Raw genomic sequence first — 20,216 nt, 5'->3', positions numbered from 1 at the left:
CCTATTGCACAATTTTGCAGCTTCTTAGAAACCAGTAGAATATTGTGGAGTATTGTCAGCATGCAGGGCTGCTCCTGTTGAGGGTTCAGCAACTTGGCTTTCAGACCTTATAAACAGGACATAGAGGAATAATCTGCTGAGTTAGAAAGCATCCTGCTTTCAACAAACTGTCCTTGGCAAATTGAAAATAAGAGAATGAAGATACTCCATGTTTCTTGTCCTAAACTTGGCTGTTACTTGCTAAGTATTGGAATAGTTAAAGGAGTTGTGACAACCTGTGTTTTCCAGCACAGCTTCTGGTGTGCAGGGGCAAAAATAAATTAATCAAGTATTACTTGACATTGAAAGTTACTTGTAGACACACCAAATGAGCTCTTACATGTTGAGCACAATGAAAGGACAAATGGTAGATGAGCACAAAATAGTGGGAGATTTTATGCAAAATAATTGCATAAAATAATAAATAAAAAGAATAAAAAATAAAATAATAGTTGCATATAGCATAAGGATTGGGGCTGATGATCTTGAAGGTCTCTTCCAACTGAAATGTTTCTATAAGGGTGCATGTGGGAATGCTAGCAGCTGCTTTCACCCATGGATTCCAGTGGATATGCTCTTCATGTTCAAGAGCAGTCATGCAAGGTTTGCTCCTGTGGGGTAAATGTTTTTAGTGGTAATGAATGGTAGTGCACAGGTTCATTGCAGGCTTCTCCTTAAAATGGGGAAGAAAGTAGCATTAGAAATGAAGTTTGGTGCTCCTTGTAACTTCCAGAATTCATGGAGGGGTGACTGCATTTGATACAACTCTCACTAGAGTAATGCTTGATAAAATGTAGAAAACACAGTCCAGCAGCTTCAGTCTTCATTGGGAATTCATGTCTGTTACTCTCTTGGCAGAATATTTTCTATCCATTAGAGCACTGAAGATGTAAAATGTAAAGGTGCTCTGCCCAAACACACAGATGCTGGGACAATAAGATAGTTTATCCAGATATCAAAACTATTACTGTTAGATTTACTAGAAGAAACTAGATGTTGAATAACTCAAATAGGAGATTTTATTTTTTTTTTTTGAATTTAGAACAAAAACCTGCATGGCTAGATACTTTTATATCCTGTTTGTTAGTAATTGGTCATTACTGCCCATTAGTAATGGTGGGTATGGGTACACTGGAGAAATTAAACTTCTTACATGTTTACTTACTTTCTCTTGAAGTAACATATCCACCAATCCGGACCCAATCTGTTGTATTTCAAATTCAATGCAAAATATTGAGATTTAGGTTTTGGGGGAAAAAATGAAAAGATTGGTTTAAAGTTGTGCATAATAGTTGAGTTTGACTTATTAGAAGCCCTCTAGAGCTATATAATTATCTGGTGGGAAGCTGATTTGGTGTGACTTACCGTCCAGAGATCCTGAAGTGACAGCCTGAACTGCTCCTTTATCTTTGGAGAGAAGAGACTTTACCCATTAGTAACGGATTGCTGGATATATTATTTTAGAGAAAAAAAAGAACAAACAGGTAAGATTTTTTCATTCTCCTCTTCTACTATTTCCTGTCTACTACAAAGGCATTCTCTGTCATCTTTGATCTGTCAGCTGTTGATTATTTGAAGATGTGTTCAGGTAGTCTTAAAATAAACAAAATCTGAATGTAATAATTTCTGTAGATAATTGTACTGTGCCTGTAGATTATAAATATGCTTTCTGGAAAAAGACAATTTCTTGTTGCAGATATTGAGGATCTAAGGATGTTGGTTTGGGGATTTTGAAAGTAAAATTTGGGTAGAGCAAGAAAAGTTAGCAGTAGCTTCTGTAGATAATTGATACAGAATATTTCTAATTGTTTGCTCTGTACGTGATAAGAAAAAAGTTATGACATCATGAGTCAACCTGCAGTTTGTCATAAAATAATGTTTCCTGCAAAGAATAATGCATCTGAAAAGAAATGCAGTTGTGGTTTGAAAAGATTTAGAAAAGTTGCTGACACGTAGTTTGTGCTTTTTTCACAAAGGAAAAGAAATACTGTACTTTGATACTATATTTCACTTGGAATATGGTAATGCATGCATTGTACCAAGGCTTCAGGTTGTTTTTGACCTCTAGAAAGCATTGGTAAAACTAAAATTTTCTCAGTGTGACTGAATTTCAGGACATGGGCTTTTTTGGAGCTTTTTTTTTTTTTCTGACAGTGTCTGTATGATGAGAAAGAGGTGGAATCTGAAGTCAGGTGCATATTAGTGAAAGTTAATCCTAAATTTAGATTTGGTGGTTTAGTTTAATGAAGCTGCTTGTATGGACAAGACAACTATTTCAAGGATAAAAAAAGGAGAGCAAAAAATGTTTATAATAACACACACATGCATTGTGCACGTATCTGTTGATTGTGAGTTAAATCATCTTTCATAAAAATAAATACCAACCTGATCTTGAATTTTGAATTCAAGATCAGGTTGGTAGGGCTAGCAATATAATTTAGTAGATGCTGGCCTTACCCACAGCAGGGGGCTTGGAACTGAATGACTTTTAAAGCACCCTTCCAACCCAAACCATCCTGTGATTCTGTAAGTGTAAATTCTAATGTTCAGTATGAATTTAAAGTAAGGAAAATTGTGTTGGAGTTGCTGCAGTGTAAATGAGATCAGCATCCAGAGTGTGTTGGGATTCACAGGTGTGCTGGGATTTCTTCCATTGTAAGTCACTACAGTCTGAGTAGACAATATTGCTGTTTGTCTGAACATGGGAAATCTTAGGGCAAGGTAAAAATAAGGTAAAAAAAAAAGAGACAATTTTGGTAGAAATCTTCACAGTTCTTAAGATGCTTTTTAGTGCAGGAGGCAGAGAGGAACAAATAGAGTGTGAAGGTTCTTCAAGCTTTTTGTCAGGGAATTTAATGTTTGAGTTCTTTCAGTACTTAGAGAACTTTCTCTAACTCCCTCTAAGAATTCTTCCCTTTCAAAAAACACAAGCACAGACAAAAAAAAAACTGGAAAAATGCTTTGATTTTTTGCCTTTTACTGCCTTGAAATCTATGTACATATTTTTAGTCCTACAGCAAGTATCAAGCTATTGGGGACAACACAGTTTTTTCTCTTTGTGGACTGTATTTTACTACTGATCATGGAAAACTGTTTGCTGAGTCTGAGACAGAAATAGACTTTCCAGTTCTGTAACCACTGTTAGAAAACAACACAGTTGGGGTTTAGGGGCAAAAAGTGGGACAGATGGAGTTCTAAAGCTATTTTCTTGTTTTCCAAGCAAATTCCCAGGCATGGGGCAGGTTACTGTAAGCTTGGAAATTCATCCTTAGCCTTCAAAATGATATAGTAGCACTATGGCCATAATTGCAGCAGCATTCCTTATTCCCAGTCTCCTGTTGGAGCTGCTTCATTTGTTTGCTGTGAAGGGAAGTGTTAGGAAAAGAGGCAGGTGAAAGGGCTGAGTGAGAAACAGGGGAAGGAAAGGAAGAGCCAAGCAGATGTGGAAGGAGGAGAACTTCCCAGTGGTTTGGGCTGGTGATAGGTTTTTTGCTGCTGGCTGATCCACTCATTTTTCCTACTGCTATTGTCTAGATCCAAATCAAAATCAATCATATGGATACACAGCTAATTGCAGCCAGTGATAAAATGCATAATCTAAAATCACTTTTCTATTACCCATGTAAGCTCAGAGCACAATAGGAAAGGGTTGTGCTTCCCTCTCCAATGGTATCGTTTAAACACTTATTTTGCAAATGAAATAAATAATTGTAAATATGAACCAGATAGTTATAAAAATAACAACAATTGTAGCCAGTACAAGCTTAGCTGCTGCTGTCATTCAGTTTGTTCGTGCTTGGTTATTGTTGGATTTTCGTTGAGTGAGGACATTTCCTCTAAATGAGAGAATTACCTTAAATGTTCCTGAAGTAACAGCAGCATCCCAAACTGAATGTATAAATAATTGTTACTACTACTTTACTGAAGTTATAGACAGAGCTGTAAGGCAGCTGTCACTGACTTTTTACAGTGTTTACAAAGAGCATTAAGCTGTTTGAAATTTAATGTGTGAGGATGTCTTTGTTATTTCAGCCTTGTCACAAAAAAGGAGGGTGTTAGAGAGTGTTACTGTTAGCAAAGGCAGAGCATTGGAGAGGTGTTGAGAAACAGTAACACTGCAGTACTTTAGAAGGCAAGGGAATGTTGGTCCATGAAGAGGGAAGTTCTTCAGAAGCCTGTTTTCTGTGGAAAATTTAATTTGCCAGTGCATTGAGATTAATTTTATGCTATGCAAAATAAAATATAGTATGGCATAAAAAAATGTAGTATCATGACATAATTATTGAGAGTTAAAAACTTCAAACAAATGTGTTACAGAATATGTTTTTGTTTTCCTTTTTAAGAATTGCATGGTCATTAAGAATGTGGTTTTGCTTTAGTGTGTTGGAAGCTGAGGCAGAAAAGTAAAGCCAAGGTCTCTGAAGCTCCTGTGCCACACAGCCACTGATGGAGTTGCTCTGTTTTTTCTCACTAGTGTGTAGTTGGTGGGTGCAATGCCAGCTTTGCATCTCAGGGAGGACTTGCCCGTCATGTGCCCACACACTTCAGCCAGCAGAACTCTTCAAAAGTTGCCAGCCAGCCAAAGGCCAAAGAGGAATCTCCATCTAAAGCTGGAATGAATAAAAGAAGAAAATTGAAGAACAAGAGACGACGATCACTACGTAAGTGTTTCAGAGAAGTAGAAGTTCTTGAAAGGTTTGTCTTAGAGTAGAAGTTCCTCCTCACTCTGGTGGTTTCTCTGCATATTTGAGTCTGGTAGGAAAAAAACAATTCCAGATTCTGTTTATGTTCCTTTTCAGGGTAAATCTCTGTGTGTCAAGGAAAAAAGATGGGTTTCCTGTGAGCAACAATTGGAGTTGCAGATTGAAAGAAGCTTTTTTTTTCATTTTAGAGTTGCTTTTTGTTTACTGACTGTATTACTGTTTGAAAGTGTTTTGTTTAGTGCTGATGAGATCTGAAGTTCAGACAGAGATTGCAGATTCATATAAATTAGAGATAAATGCATGTTATATAAGCTCTTTTTTGAGCACAACATTTCATTATGTTAATGACAGTTTTATGAGCATAACCAAGATCTAATTTTGGGCAGAATTGACTTGCTATGTTTTTTTAATCTGTCTCCACATAGTTGATGTTCATTAATTTTATATGAACCAATGTGCTGAGAGGTGTTTTGTCATTTAAAATGAGAACTATTTCCTCTAGCAAGAAATAATCACTTTACCCAGTACTACTCCTAGTCCATTTGGATGTGGTAGTTTGATTCCCAAGTTGTCCTAGCATTAAACTAATGAGACATCAGATTTCTATAGAAATTCTCATCTACAGGAATAGTTAGGAAAGATTAGGCAATTTTTAAAATATTTCACTTTGGCTTATAATTGCTTTGGATGCAACTCTGCAGTACCAAACTGATCATTTCATAATATTAAAATGTTACTCTGACACCTGCATTTTAGAGGAGACATGAAAAAACCTTTTCACATTTTTTTCTGCTGGTATGTCAACAGCTGAAATAAAAATAACATGAATTTTTACTTGTGGTGCAAAATTCATCTTACAGTATTGGAAAATAGCACAAGATATCTTTTTTTTTATGAAGCACTAGACATTTAAAATCTTGTACTGTTCAGTTTTATTTCTCCAAAACTCCCCTGTAGCAGAACATGTAACTGTATCCATCTTTCTCTTCCTGTGAAGAAATACAGTTATCAATTACTCAAATGGTACTGCAACGATGGATTCACATACTAGTGGTTGGAGGTGATTACTCTTTATCACATGATTGTGATTTATTCTTAATACCTCACCTGTGTTTTAAGGAACTTTATGGAAATTTATGAAGCAGTGGTCATGTTCCTGCCTTCCATGCAGACAAGTGTGTCCTGGGAAGTTACATTTCCTCTGGAATTCTGAAAAGGTTCCTGAGCCTCTGGGTATGCCTGGGTATTTTTAAAATATAGATGAACAAATTATATTGTAAAACATGTCTTAAAAGTTAAGATTTCTAATTTTAATTAGATTTCCTCTAATTTTAATTCAGCATTTAAAGAAATTGGAGAACTGTTTCTGTCCTTTTCAGTATTTGATTTTCAAAGAGCTTTCCATTTCTATCTGGAAATCTGTGTAAATGAGAACTTTGCAGTATCTTTTTACATCATAAATGTAATGAGAGAGACATCTTGAGATAATTGCAGGTTCCTCAAGGATCATTGTGATTTGTTGACTATGTTACTCAAAATATAAATGTCAAAGACTGGTCACTTCAAAATTTTCATTTTCAGAGGTTCCTGAGTTGCATGTTAGCTTGCTTCTCCATATTGATTTTGTTAGGTGGCTGATTTAATGGATCTTAATTACTATGCACCCTCACTATATGCAGAAGTTGTTTTTCAGGTTGGCATTTTATTAGTAATTAATAAACATCATCTTATATTATTTAACTTACAAATTACAAATCATAATTAAAATTTCAAATCATCTACTAAGGTGCTGTAGTTGTAGTAAGAATTTACTTCAGAATTTATGAATGAATTTTTGGCAAAAAAATGTAAATAATAAATATTGTGGGAATGTTAAAGACCAGACTGTAGTATTTGAATGGTCTGCTGTCTTGATCAAGTGCTGCACAGGAAGAAAAGTGACAGCTGCTTGAGCAATTTCTTATCTTCTTGCCTCTCGAGACAAATGCAATGCTGGCTGTAGACTTTTGCCTTAAGGCAGAAATCATCTCTAACTGAATTGGGAACTGACTACTGTAATGTATTTCTCCAGAGGGTATGTGACCCAGAAATGTATCCAAAGTTGATGGCATTTTCTGAAAATGCTAAGTATTGGCAGCTTTCCTTTCCAACTTTGTGTGGATTATTGTTGGTGAGGTGAACGTGACAAAGGGCTGATGCAGTTTTACTTGTCTTTCTGTTTCATAGCTTAAAGAATTTAACTAAAGTTTGTATGGTTTGTTTTTGAATGGGGGAAGGCAAAACCTCTATATAAGAAGCCAAAATAACACAATTAACATCATTAAGTGTTTTCAGTCTAGAGTGTATAAAGCTAAGAACCTGGATTTATAATTCGGTATTTTTAAGTGCCCAGAAGGAGAGGTGTTTAACACATGTACCAGGTTCTCTGCAAGTAGGGTTACAAGGACTTAATGACATGGATGTAAAGCAAAATGCCATTTGGTAGTGGACAATCTATTTAAATCACTTGCAGATAATAATTTGACAAAAGATAGCAGTTTTTCAGCACAAAACAATTTGTCTCTGGAAAAAAACACTGTCAGCTCGTTCTTTCTACCTCATGATTTTATTAGACCCTCCTTTTTTAATGGTGTAAATGCATTACTAAATATTTATTGACAATTAATGGCCAATATATGCTGTTACTGAAGCACCCTCCTGTGTAAATTCTAGTAGTTTAAGTACAGCAAATTTATACATTTGCTTCCTCTGTTTTATATCTGAAGGTAACGCCCTTCTGTGAGAGAATGTATAATGACAAAGGAGATTTCACTGTGGGTATATGTGATGAGAATACAATCTTCTAACTTAGATTATAAAGAGAATTTTTGCTGTTACTTAATTGGTTTTTAACATCTTGCCATTTTAAACTGTTTTACTTTTCTTTTGTCCCATGAACAAGGCATGTTCTTCTAAGTTTGAAAATCAGCTTTTATCATAACAGCTTGTTTTACAGGCATCACCCTTTTAGCTGGTTACATTCATGGTGCTATAGAGATCTTACTTGTCTTAAAAATTTTGATTTAGAATAATTCAGGATTAGAGTCTGGGCTTGTTTTCTCTTCTGGATGGCCTTTTACATGTTCCCTCATTCATACAGAGTGGCATTTAGAACCAAATATATTGAAAGTGTGTACCTCTAAAATAGTCACAGTATTGCTATTCTGAAGCTACCTTGAAAACAATATTGTCACTTGCTTTTTCATTGCAAATATGACAGTCTATTAACTAGCATGATAACTGAGTGCACAGGAGGAATGTAAGAGATAAGGAAGTTCATGAACACTGTTCATGAAATTTACAGCAAGACTGTTACTTAGGTAGGGCTTGGATTTTCATTTGCTGGGTTACTGATGTGATGATGTAATATATTTGACTTAAGGAACTGATGTGTACTTGAAACTTGTATTATTAAGCAGGAAGGAAGATACTTAAAGCCATTTCCTCAAAATCATTTTCAGGGTAAAGATGCATAGAAAATACAACACCAACACTTAAGAATAAATTAAATAATTTATACACTTTTGAAAAATAGTACCCTTTCTTCTCAGTCTGCTGAATGTTTTCCACTGTAAATCCTGGAGAAATTTGCTGCATGAAACTGAAAACAAAAATTTGGTTTTGGTGTTTTTTTTTTTTTTTTTTACCCTTCTTTCCACTCTCCCTCCTTTCCTCCCTCATATTTATTTATCAAATATTTATATGCTTGCATCACTGACCACCTGCAGCACGAGCTGTGGTCCTGCATTGCCACTTAGAGCGAGAAAACATTGCAGTGAGATGATTGCCTAATTGGCAGTGTCCAGCTGAGATGGAGCAGGGACAGAACAGAGTGTACAGATGAATGCTTACCAACAATCAGCCCCAGGAGTGCAGCAAATGCGAGCTTCAAGTGGAATTTGTAGTTCACTTTGAAATAATGGATGCAGAAGCTGTATTAAGTGAAGACAGCAGAAGTTTGAATCACTGTTTGTGCAGATTTCAGGGTAATACATAGTTGATAATGTAATACTAGTTCCTATTCTTACTTTTAATTTCAGTGTGTTATTTAATAAATTGCTACTTTCAAGCAAGGCTTAAAAATGTGAATATTTTCATTCAGACTTCTTTGCTAATGTAATGTTATTACAGTTTTATATGGTGTATTTTAAAACTTTATTGTGAAATATTTCTAATACCATGCAAATATGTTCTTAATAGCAATTACTTTTTAGTTTAAGTACTTTTAGTGTGGAATTGATTTATTTTACACCCTAAATGAAAAATTCAACAATCTTCCTATGGTTCAAGAAGCATTTAACTGTAAAAATCCTTTTCTAAAAGAAAGAGGTCTTTATAATGCCTGCTGGTTTTATACTGGTTGTAAAATGTCAGATGGGTGTTAGTTGTGCTTTTCTCATTATAAATTGAAGAGTGATATGGGATGCATGCAGTTGGTGCTTCTTGGGCAGAAAATGTTTAGTAATAGTCCAAGAACACTGAATAACGACTTGTACATAGAGAGAAATGTGTAGTACTGTGGAGTTTTTCACCTGAATATTCAACATTATTGAAACTGAAATGAGTGGATGTGGTTACATTTTTGGAAATAGCTGTTTCATCCACAGGGAGTGTGTTTTGACCAAACTTGAACTGTGCTTCTCGAGGAATAATTTCTCCCTCTCAGTGAAATGAATGTTTGCAGCTCTCTGACAAGGTAGTGCTAGTGACATAATGAGAAATGATTTACTAATGACACTTCAGACCTATTTACGTGTTTGAATGCTTTCAACGTGTTGAACACTAAGGATCTCTTTTCCTTTTTTCCAGCAAGACCTCATGACTTTTTTGATGCACAAACACTGGATGCTATAAGACATCGAGCCATCTGCTTTAATCTCTCAGCACATATAGAAAGTTTAGGAAAAGGCCACAGTGTTGTATTTCATAGTACTGTAAGTATATATATGATGCATTCTATTTGTTTACCTTTGTGTGTGAAAAATCTAATCTTTCAGAAAGATTTCTGTAGACTCAGAAAGATTGCTGTAGAAATTTAATCAGAAATAAGCAATAATGGCTCTTTTATATTGTTGAGTTGTCCACTGCTATTAGTAAATGTACTTTTAAGTATTGGTGGTAGTTGTTCTAGCTCACAGATTGAATGGATTGCAGCATTTCCTGTCTGATCCAGTTGGGGAATATGTAACAACAACTTTGTGTTGCAGAGGAAAATTGGTTCTATCTTCTAAATAAGAACACAGTTCAGATTGCATTTCCATGTCCTGAAGTGACAGTGCTAATTTATCACAAATATTCTTGGTGTATAATTGAGTATGTAAAGATGCTGGTTTGAAATATGTGTTTATTCCCATTTTTTTCTTCAGTTTAAAAGATATAATTCTGAATAAATGTATTCCTTTCATTTCCCCATTTTTTTTTAATAAACTTACCACCAAAATATTTTCTGAATGAAAATATTGGTGAATTGCTGGAAGGAGGCAAGAACCAAGTGGGGAACTTGTGTTTGGATAAAAAAGACATCAGTATTAATTTAGAAGAGTTCAAAGCAGGGATAAAGTACTGAATTGGGGTAGAAGGATAGAGGAAGTTAAAAAAGTTGAATAACCTCAGGCTTTCTTAGGCATATTGGGAGATGAGGGCATGTAAAAGGTGGAGACTTGGCTGAAGAAAAGATGTAAGAGATGGCACAAAATGAGAAGGGATGTCTCTGAATTGGTAGAATAGTCCAAACAAGGACTGCTGGCTAACATGTCTTCAGCTACATCTTAATCTTACTAAGGGATTCAAGCTCTTGAACTATCAGTCCTTTCCATTAATAAAAGGTGATTTTGTATGCATGAAGCTTATTTCACCTTGTCTTGCAAGACTGATGATTGTTCTAAATACCTGTGGCATGTATTGGAAATATTTTCCAAAATATTTCTGCTGAACTTTATGTACATTGTGCACCAGCTGCAAGTGGAGATTGCAATGGTTTAGCTGTAACTGTATTTAAATGTCATTCTAGTTTCCCTGGCCAATGTTAATTTTATAATGCTGTGAGAAGAGCAGATTTTACTCTAATTCACAGATTCCTTTAATCTGAAAGGTTATCCAGGCAGTCTACTCAGTTGTGGAAGAACAGCTCTGGCTATTGGAATAATTCATAAGGAAGTGGAATTAGAGGAATCTGCTCTAAAACTGCTTCACATTAACTTGAAGGAAGTGATGAAAATCCTTTTAGCTCATCCGTGCATGTATGACTCGAGATGGTAGGAGGTTGATTAGATGTGAAATTGCTTAGACCTCAGTTGTGGGAGAGATTGTGCCAGTGGGAGAACTGCTCTAGGATTCCAGCCCCATGCTGTGCTTGGCTGCTGTATTTGGGTGTGCTGGACATCAGCTTTGGTGATGATGCTCAACCTAAAATCAGCTTTAAAAAGAAAAGATAGGCCAGGAGCTGTTTTGTGGACATGCACCATTTCACTGAGCTAACAATACCTCAGATGCAAACACTCATTTTGCATCACTTAAAAGCACTAGGACATGGGATTTGAATGGTGACTGGCTAAATGGCATAATAAGTCTGTGTGGTCCACCTTCAGATGAAGAAAAAAATGTGTAATTATCAGAGACATTAATTTGAAAAGTGGAAACCAGGAAGATGAAGTTGTGTGAAAACAGACATAAATGATGTGGCTTTATTGTTTTATGCAGCACAGGAGTGTGAGCACAATGCAGTATAGTTCAGGGCAGATATTCTAATATAAAAAATTTCTAAGCAGTCACTATAGTATCTTTCATGTTCTCTGTAAAGGCACATCCTTTCATTTATATATACTTTTTTAAATACAACCTTTTCTTTGTAGATATGGAAAGATTTAGAATGCAGTTATTAATAAAACCTTTTTGAAAGTATGTTTGCCATCCAGAATACACCTTTGACTTGATTACGATTTTTTTTCTGCTGGCTTTTTTTTGAGGCAAATTCTTTGTATTTTAATTATTTGAATTGCTAGATGGAAAAAGCCAAGCATGTGTAGTTAAACTAAGGAAATGCAACTTAGAAGTTGCCCTGTCATGCCACCTCCAAGATTTGAAGTGGCTTGAATTAATTCTGTAAAACATTTGAACACTAAACTGTTCTCTGGTCCAGCTTTTTCAGGTGTTTCAGTTCAGTGGCCACATGTATTTTAACTAGTTACATTGTTTCAGTATATTGAAACCTTGTGAGACAGTAAATGAATACAGTGAGATGCATACCAATTTACAGTATGAAATTGTTTTCTTTTTCCAGAAGAGGTCAGCAAAACTCCATGTCTGATTTGAGACAACTTTGATGCACATTTCCTTTGAATTTCCATTTTGTTTCTGGGACAGTGCAGGATATGTAGAGAGTATAGTAAGAATATTTCCAAATAAAGCTGTATTAAGTGTAATCTCCTGGCTGAATTGTGGTTTTCACTTAAAAACTTAAAAGGACTTAAGTTCTTTGCAAAACAAGTTTAAGTCTTCAGAGCATATTTATTGCAGGCACTCAACTTGCAAGGGGTACAATAGTTTGATTTCTGTGAATGTCTGGTAGGACATGAGGAACAACAACTTCTGAGTAAAAAAATCTGTCATTTTGGTTTTAAGTATGATTTTGTAATTATTATAGGTAATAGCTAAAAGAAAAGAAGATTCTGGCAAAATAAAACTCTTGCTTCATTGGACACCAGAGGACATGTGAGTATATTGATATGATTGATATATTGATTGAATGAGGACATGTGAGGTAGTGATATGTTTTCAATGGGGGAGGATTTACAGTGGGATCAATGAATTGTTACTAAATTATTTTGTGCCTTTGAATATTTGAGTTAAAGTTAATATTTTAAAACTGCTTTTCAAAAAGTAATTTAGAAGTTGAGAAATTAATAAACAATGAATTTGATTTTCACTTTGACTTTCAAATTTTTGGGCTGTAATACCAGTTCAGTTAAATTTGCATCTGTATTTTTAATGCATTTTGTCACAAGTTTCAATTCATCATGACAGACAACAGCTAAAATATTCTTATAAAATAGGCAGTTTTTTGATTCCTTTTGGGACAGATGGTAGTACTATATCTAACAGCATTCTGAAATTATTATTTTTAAAATGTTACAGATGAAGACAATTTTATTTTGAGCTAAGCATTAAGAAGTATGCAACACTGGGAAGATGAAAAATAGAGTAATATTTTTGTAATACAGAGTCAAATGAGTTTTTTGCTCATGCAGATGAATTCAGTATTAGAACCTCTGCAGTGGAGAAGGCAGGTTGTTCAGTAATGTCAAGGCATTCCCTGTTGAGATGAAAAACGAGGGATGGGACCACTTTGCTTTGAGATGATTTATTGCTCAAGTAGCCAGATAAGATGTCAGTCTGAAGGGGTGAGATTTAGAGAGGAGCAACAAGTCAGCCATAGCTCAAGGTAGTCACGGGTTTCTTCTTCACACAGCAATATAGAACATTTTGGTCCACTAGACAGTTAACATGGAACTAGTTTTTATTTAATAACCTATCACCTTTGCTTCATATTGCCTCACTGTGTCTGTCTCTTAGCCAATAAGCTGACAGGTCATGTACTCATACAAACACCTCTGGTACAGCTTCTAAATCCTGAACCTCCTCTATAAATCACATTATTACAGCTCAAACCTCCAACTATTTTACTTAATATAATTTCTTACTTACTCAAAACATATTCTTACTTATCACTATAGGGACATACATTTTAAATTTTTTTATCTAATGTTTCTGTACCTTTATCATTACATTAACCTAAGCTCTTTCCAAGGCTGCAGATTAAACCCTTCAGCATCTGTAGAATTTTCTATTTTTCCATTTCCACAATTCCCAGTGGAATTTAGATTTGCTTGGTCAGATCAGAGGAGTAATGTGTTTTATATTGCAGTTTGTTGCATCTTGGTTTGGTTAGATAGGTTAGATAGAGTGTGCATTTCAGGCCCTGAATGATGTAGTTTTGAATCACTGAGTATTCAGTTCATCTTGATGATTCCATGAGAGCAGAGGAGATGCCAAGGTGTCCTGGCACACGCCATCAGTCTGTTTTACACTGTCAGGGTACTCACCTTCAGGAAGTGAAATGCACTCATGGTGATGCCTTTCCACTCCACTGAGCTGTTCATCAGCCTTCCCCATGGAGCTGGCAGTAATGATTTAGCTTCTACAGAATCCTCTTGAGAAACTGTACAAGTTGTCCAGGATATCCATATGTTTAGGGTTTTAGTCATGAAAAATAGATACAAGTCTTTAAGTTGTTTCCTCTACAAGAGGAAAATAACTTCTTGTGGGCTAGGAGGGTGGGGGGGTATTTTGTTGGTTTTGGTTTTTGTTAAGAGCAGGAATTTATTTTTGGTGTCAGTAAATCAGATTGCTAAGTTGTTTCTGTATATTTCAAATCTCTGCATGTGGAAAGTTTTCTTTTTTGTTGTTTGTATCTTGAGCATACAGTTGCTACTGGAAATGTCTTCCCAATGTTGGTTGTTCAAAAAGTGATTTTTGGCTTTATTTAAAAAACTTCTGTGTTGTTTTTCCACCTTTCATGATTCATGAGACTTAGTGAATAAATGGATTGCCTGCTGGGTCGTTCTCCCTCCCCTTCTGCCCTGTTGTTTCTTTTTTTTTCTTCCTCCTTCATCTGAAAGGATTAATTGGAGAAACTCCTTTTCCTGCTGGGTTAGAGGTTCTGGATTTCATTTCATATTTTGAATAGTTTACCCAAAAAATTGAATTTGAGTTGCAGCTAACTTTCACACCAAGTGAAATCTGCAAAATACAGATTTGGTGAAATAATTTGCTAAAGTCTGTGAAATACGGCTTTTCAGAGAAGGAGCCATCACATTTAGTTTTAACTGCTGGGCTTCTCAATTTGAAACCTGTTTCAAAGACTTAGGCACCTTAATTACAAACTCCTCCCCCAACCTGAAGTTAATCTTTGGCTTCTGGGACACATAAAAAAATTTTAAAACCCCACCAAAAACCCAAAGAAGAGGATAACAATTATCTTCAGCAAAGTTGGAGCATTTTGTCTTTGAAGCTTTTTGAGCTAGGAGGAAGCAAATTAGTGTAAAAAAGCTCGGTGCCTGCAATATATTCTCTCATTTAATTGAACAGAATCAAAGAATTTCTTCTTAGTAAAATAAATGATTTTAAAAGGTCTGGTTGTTTTTTCACATTAAAGTTTTAGAGTGGAGAATATAGTGCCATTATCATTGTACACTTGGAATATGTTTCTGGAATAATCTAAATTCTGTTCAGTGTCTTCTTTTCAAACTGAGAACCTGAAAAACTTCAAAGTATAATGTGTAAAGATTGGCTGCCTTTCCTCACTTTGGTGAAGATGCTTTTTCAACCAGGGAAATGTGAAAATTGCTTCATGTGTACTAGTTTGCTACATAATTTTATGGTAAGAAAAATAGTTGATCTTTTTTGAATATTTTTATTTTATTTATTTATTCATAGTCTGCCTGATGTGTGGGTAAATGAAAGTGAGCGACATCAGTTAAAAACTAAAGTAGTTCACTTATCAAAACTACCAAAAGATACTGCCTTGCTTCTGGACCCAAACATTTACAGGTAATATCTTAATTTTGAAACTTTCTTTACTTGAATGTTATCTTAAGCCTCACTTAACTTTTTGACGTTGGAAAATCAGGATTGCTAATGTATTATACACCAGATCAAGGAGCCTTGGTACTGTAAACGTCCAGGAGTTAAGTTCTGAGGTCTTAAGTTATTTCAGAATTACTTCTTGAACTAAACTCTAGTGACTGAGAAACGGGGAATGTGTGTATTTACCAAGTGTATTTTACTTTTTTGTGCTTGGTGTACAGAAATTCTAGTAAAGGAAGTACATACAGTGGAATCCTGAAAGATCACTTCTGTTAAGATCACATACTGGTTTGTATACCAATTTTTTTAAAGTCCAAATTTATCTTTCCATATTATATTCAGCTGTAATACATGCAGTATTACCTTGAAACTTGTACTTGTATTCAAGTACTGTTACTTTTTTATTACAAGATTCTTTATAGGGGGACAAAAGGGAACAATCCATGTTACTTGTCTTTAAGCTACTTTCATATTTCTGTTTTTAGGCCCCTCAGATTGGCTTCTAATCCATCTGGTTTCTAATAATTTCCTGATTCTCCCCCCCCACCTCTTTATTACTGCTCTCCCATGATTGTCAGTACCCACAGTTCTGTGTGTACAGTTTTTAAAGGTAATCTGAAATGCTTCATTCATTCCGAAATTTTGAGCATACATAGAAACATTTATGTGATTATATTAAAAATCCATGAAAATGGGTTGTGGAAAGAAAGTTTATCATAACAGAAGTTCAGTGTTCCGATGTTTCTTCCTTAACATCCAGTGACCAAGAGTCTCAAGGAGTAAATAAAACACTAATCTGAGGCCTTTCAATGCAATAAGCCTTTCAGTTCACCTTTAATATTCAGTGTATTTCACTAATCAAATTAATGAAAACTTGCTTTACAATATGAAAACCGATCCTACTGTATTTGCTATCTTTGTAAATGTGTTTTAAATACTTGCCTTAGTCTATGAATCATTGCTTTAAATGGTAAAATCATAAAAATGTTATGGCAAGATTGGATTGTGTGTTTTAAAACTGCTTAACACAGTGACTTTTATAATCTAACTGAGGTGTTAATAATTTTGTATTGATTACCTTTACTGAGCTTGACAGATTAGTTTGCTTTGAAAAGAAAAAAGTTACCTTTTAAAATAAAAATTTAATGATTTCTGGCTTAAGTCCTTGGAGAAAAATTAGCAAACCTTTCTATCTCTCACAAATAAAATTAAGGTCCCTGCATGTGATGCTGTACTCTATTTTTAGCAGTATGGATCAGTCTGTGATTGAAATGAGCTTTTGGGACCAGCTGAGGGAGCTTAATGATATAAATTTAAAAACCAAAACTTTGCAAGAGGAAAAGGTAGTTAAAGGAATTCAGTGGCAGCTATTAATTTCATGCTAAAATGTCATGCTTTAATAGAAAGTTTGAAATAATTATCTGAAATGTACACTTTCATGAGATCATCTGAAATAGCTCTTGGTTTTAATAAAATGAAAGTAGATTTTGTATAGTCATGACTTCATAATGCATTCAGCTGACTGATACATACATCACCAGGTCTTAATGTAAAGCTGTACCATCTTCTTTTACAGAACAATGCCCCAGAAGAGATTGAAGAGGTAAAACCAAGCAAGTGGGGACACCTGCAGTCTTAGTCACTGACAATGGATTTAGAAATAAAGTTGCACATTAGTCAAATCCCATCTTTTTTTTTTTTTTTTCTTCTTTTTTTTTCTTTTTTTTTTCGTTTTTTTGTTTGTTGTTTTTTTTGTTAGAGAAATATTTATGCTTAGTGTAAACATTCTGTGAATGAAGTTGATGCTTCCGTGGAATATATTAATATATTACTGTATATCCACATTTTCATGGAATGGTACAGTGGGAGACTGAGCAAACACTCTTCTGGCAACTTAGTGGAACAACTAAAAGGCTTTGCATGCTTGCTTCTTTAAGCTGCTTTTTTCTTTAGTGAATACAGTAGTCTATATTTGATGGAAAGAAAAAGTAACCATCACCATTTCCTCTCGATTCCCAGGAGAACTGTTAACAAGCTATTGGGCTTCCTGTCAATGTTAACTAAATCTAACACATGCCAGACAATAGAACAGCTACCAAGGGATGATCCTGTTGCCCTTTGAGTATGGTGGATAATAATCATTCGTCATTTGTAATCTTGTGTCCTTTTGCAGATCCCTAAAATATGTTGGATTATGATGTTGAAACAAATGTTGATGGAATGCTTGTCTTTTCCAGTCAACTCTGAGTACATATAGTACGGTTGCAAGATGTTCAGAGTGTTGCAGTCTGTCTGACCCCTTTGCAGGAGTAGTGTAGTGTGTTAATCAGATCTGCTTTGATGTGATCCGTATCAATGGACGGGTTTGGAAAACCTCTTTGTAAGCAGTCAGTGTTATTGGTGATTTATTTTGCTTTTTTGACCCTCTAGGATCCCCATTCACTTGTAAAGTATACTTTATTTGGCCTAATGTTTTCTAGATGTAAAGAAAATGGTATTTTTTAAAAAAAAAAAAATTAATCTAGAAATTCAATCCTTTATGCACCAAAGTTGGCTTTGAAAAGGAAAGTAAAATCATTTTCTTGCTTAATAAGCAAGGAGCCGTGGATTTTTTTTAACTGACAAATAGAGATGCGTCTAACCTGTTAGTCTTTGTATGGAGACAAAAATGTTGCATATAGATAATAGGACATTGCTTGTAAATATTTCAGCAGATTTGTAATATATTTTTATATTATGAAATGTACTGTAGATGTTTTTCTAGAGGCATGAAAGTTAAAATGTATATATTACGGTAGAAATAATATTGAAGGATATTGTAATTCACTAGTGCTGCCAGAAGAATTGTTTAAAAAAAGCACCTTCCTTAACAGTAAAAAAAAACCTTCTTTTACATACCTAAGGGACTATATACTACTGTTAGTATCTGTTGTAAGAACAAAAATGCATTGAACATCCTTCCCAGAAATCTTAGAGGGATGAATAGTACCCATAATTAATTCATGGCACTCCTTTCTAATAGTGAACGCAGAATTAGTTTTTTCCTTACTGTCGGAAGGAACTAATATGTAAAATTTGTATGGATATATGCAGTCAAACTGCAGAGTTAGTCCTCCTTGTTGGGGAGGAATTTACTACAGTGAAACTAATAACCAGCAGTTTTTACACTAAATTTTTATTAAATAGATTAAGACTTAAAGTAACCCTTTGGTTGCAGAAGTGAGCATATCCTAATGTAATACAAATGCATTCTGCATTGGTACTGACATGATGAGTCTTGCTTAGCTCCAGTGGGTTAAAAATGTTACTTATATACACAAAAAAGTAATCTTATCAACGATATGAAGTGCAGATTAAAAGCACCACTAATATAAGATGTTCTGGAATGGTTGTTTAATAAGGGTATTATTCATAAAATCTGTAGTGATGTGACTTTATTTTTGGAAAAAATGCAGTGTTTTGTTTTTTTATTTTTTTTTTTGCTTGAGCACTTCACCTACTGCTTTTTCTGTACCTATAAAGTAATCCGTAATCCTTGTTTCTTTTTTTTTTTTTTAATTTGTTATAAAATTGCCAAATAGAAGTGTTTCAGATATAGTTTGTATTTGTATTTTTTTAATTTTATTGCTTCATGAATTTCTTGTAAGTCATTTATAATTGACAGATGATTGTAGACCTTGCCTGAGTATTTTTTCTAATAAAACAAAGCAAACAAACCTCATAAGCTTCAGAATTGTAAGATTTCAATGGAGATTTCAAAAACAAGCATAAAAAACCCACTGTTTCCTCTGTAAGTTGTAACACACACCATTACAGAAGGGGGAATTCATGGAGTCAGGTAATGTGGTGGTCATGTAAAATGTGACTTTTCTTGGGTTTGAGAAAATTATTATCTGGTGTTCTCATGGCAGTTTCTGCTTTGGAAGGAAAACTCAGTTTAAATAACAAACATGTGTGAAGAAATGGTTTTATTGGAATTAATTAAACTTTCCAGTCAGAAGGTAAGTGGACATTTGGCTGCTTTTTACCTTGTAGTTACTGAAGTGAATTGCTAAGTTCTGTTATGTTTGAGCTGTGCTTGAAAGTTGTTTTCATTCTGCAAATTTTGGAGTTACTTGGTGGTGTTTTCTTTGAAATGGCAGTCCTGTTCTCTAAATCTCTGCTGTAGTTTTTGTGTGTGCCCCTGGGTAGGTTTCACCTTTATCAGAATACCAGGTACGTGGAGCTGCCACAGTGTGCTGGGGGTACTGATCACTTTGTTCTGAAAATAATCTTACTCTTACTCTTGAGAAGCATTTCTGAAATAATTTGCCTCTCCCCTTTTAAGTAATTCCATGTGCTTTGTTTTGGGATGTTTGGGATGTAACATTTAAAGGTTTGTCCCTGTCTTTCTCAACAACATTTTTTTTCATGTTAGGTTTTCCAGCCATCTACAGATTGCATTCCCTCCCAGCTTGAGTGTTTATTTTCTTTGTAGAGAAATGTCAGCTCCTTGAAAGTCACACTTTCCAGGAGTTGCAGTGCACACAAATATCTGTGTTCAGAATCCCATTCTTTTGGAATGTGTTGGCTTGAATTGTACAGTTTTCTAAAATGGAATAACAGGATTTTTGAGTGAGGACTTGTGTTCTGGTCTTGAAGACCAGCTCTGCCTGTTGCTTAAGTGGATGGAAATTCTTGTATGGGGAAAACTTGCTGGCATTTGGACATAGCATATAGCTGATTGTTTGATAATAGATCTTACTCTGTTTGCTAAATTACCTTAAGAATCTGTTTATTAAAGACAGAGCA

At 34.8% G+C, this 20,216-nt stretch overlaps 1 protein-coding gene across 6 annotated transcripts in view; it reads left to right on the top strand.

Annotated features, from left to right (window-relative positions):
- Positions 1-19,146, top strand: part of AEBP2 (AE binding protein 2) — a 43,737-nt gene extending 24,591 nt beyond the window's left edge. Inside the window, exons 4-10 of one of the 6 annotated variants that reach the window (XM_033514379.1) lie at positions 4,514-4,700; positions 5,862-5,975; positions 9,591-9,715; positions 12,424-12,491; positions 15,276-15,389; positions 15,647-15,713; positions 17,002-19,146. In XM_033514379.1, the coding sequence (XP_033370270.1) occupies positions 4,514-4,700; positions 5,862-5,975; positions 9,591-9,715; positions 12,424-12,491; positions 15,276-15,389; positions 15,647-15,701 (663 nt within the window). In that variant the 3' untranslated portion in view covers positions 15,702-15,713; positions 17,002-19,146. Of the gene's footprint in view, positions 1-4,513; positions 4,701-5,861; positions 5,976-8,509; positions 8,768-9,590; positions 9,716-12,423; positions 12,492-15,275; positions 15,390-15,646; positions 15,714-17,001 lie in introns of those variants that run through there. The other 5 variants (XM_015628830.3, XM_033514381.1, XM_033514380.1 and 2 more) reach the window with 5 other exon arrangements.
- Positions 19,147-20,216: the final 1,070 nt, after the last annotated feature.

Source organism: Parus major, chromosome 1A (genome assembly GCF_001522545.3).
Source record: "Parus major isolate Abel chromosome 1A, Parus_major1.1, whole genome shotgun sequence".
Classification (NCBI taxonomy): domain Eukaryota; kingdom Metazoa; phylum Chordata; class Aves; order Passeriformes; family Paridae; genus Parus; species Parus major.
Note: the sequence above shows the minus strand (reverse complement) of the source record. Positions and strands in the feature narration are given on the sequence as shown.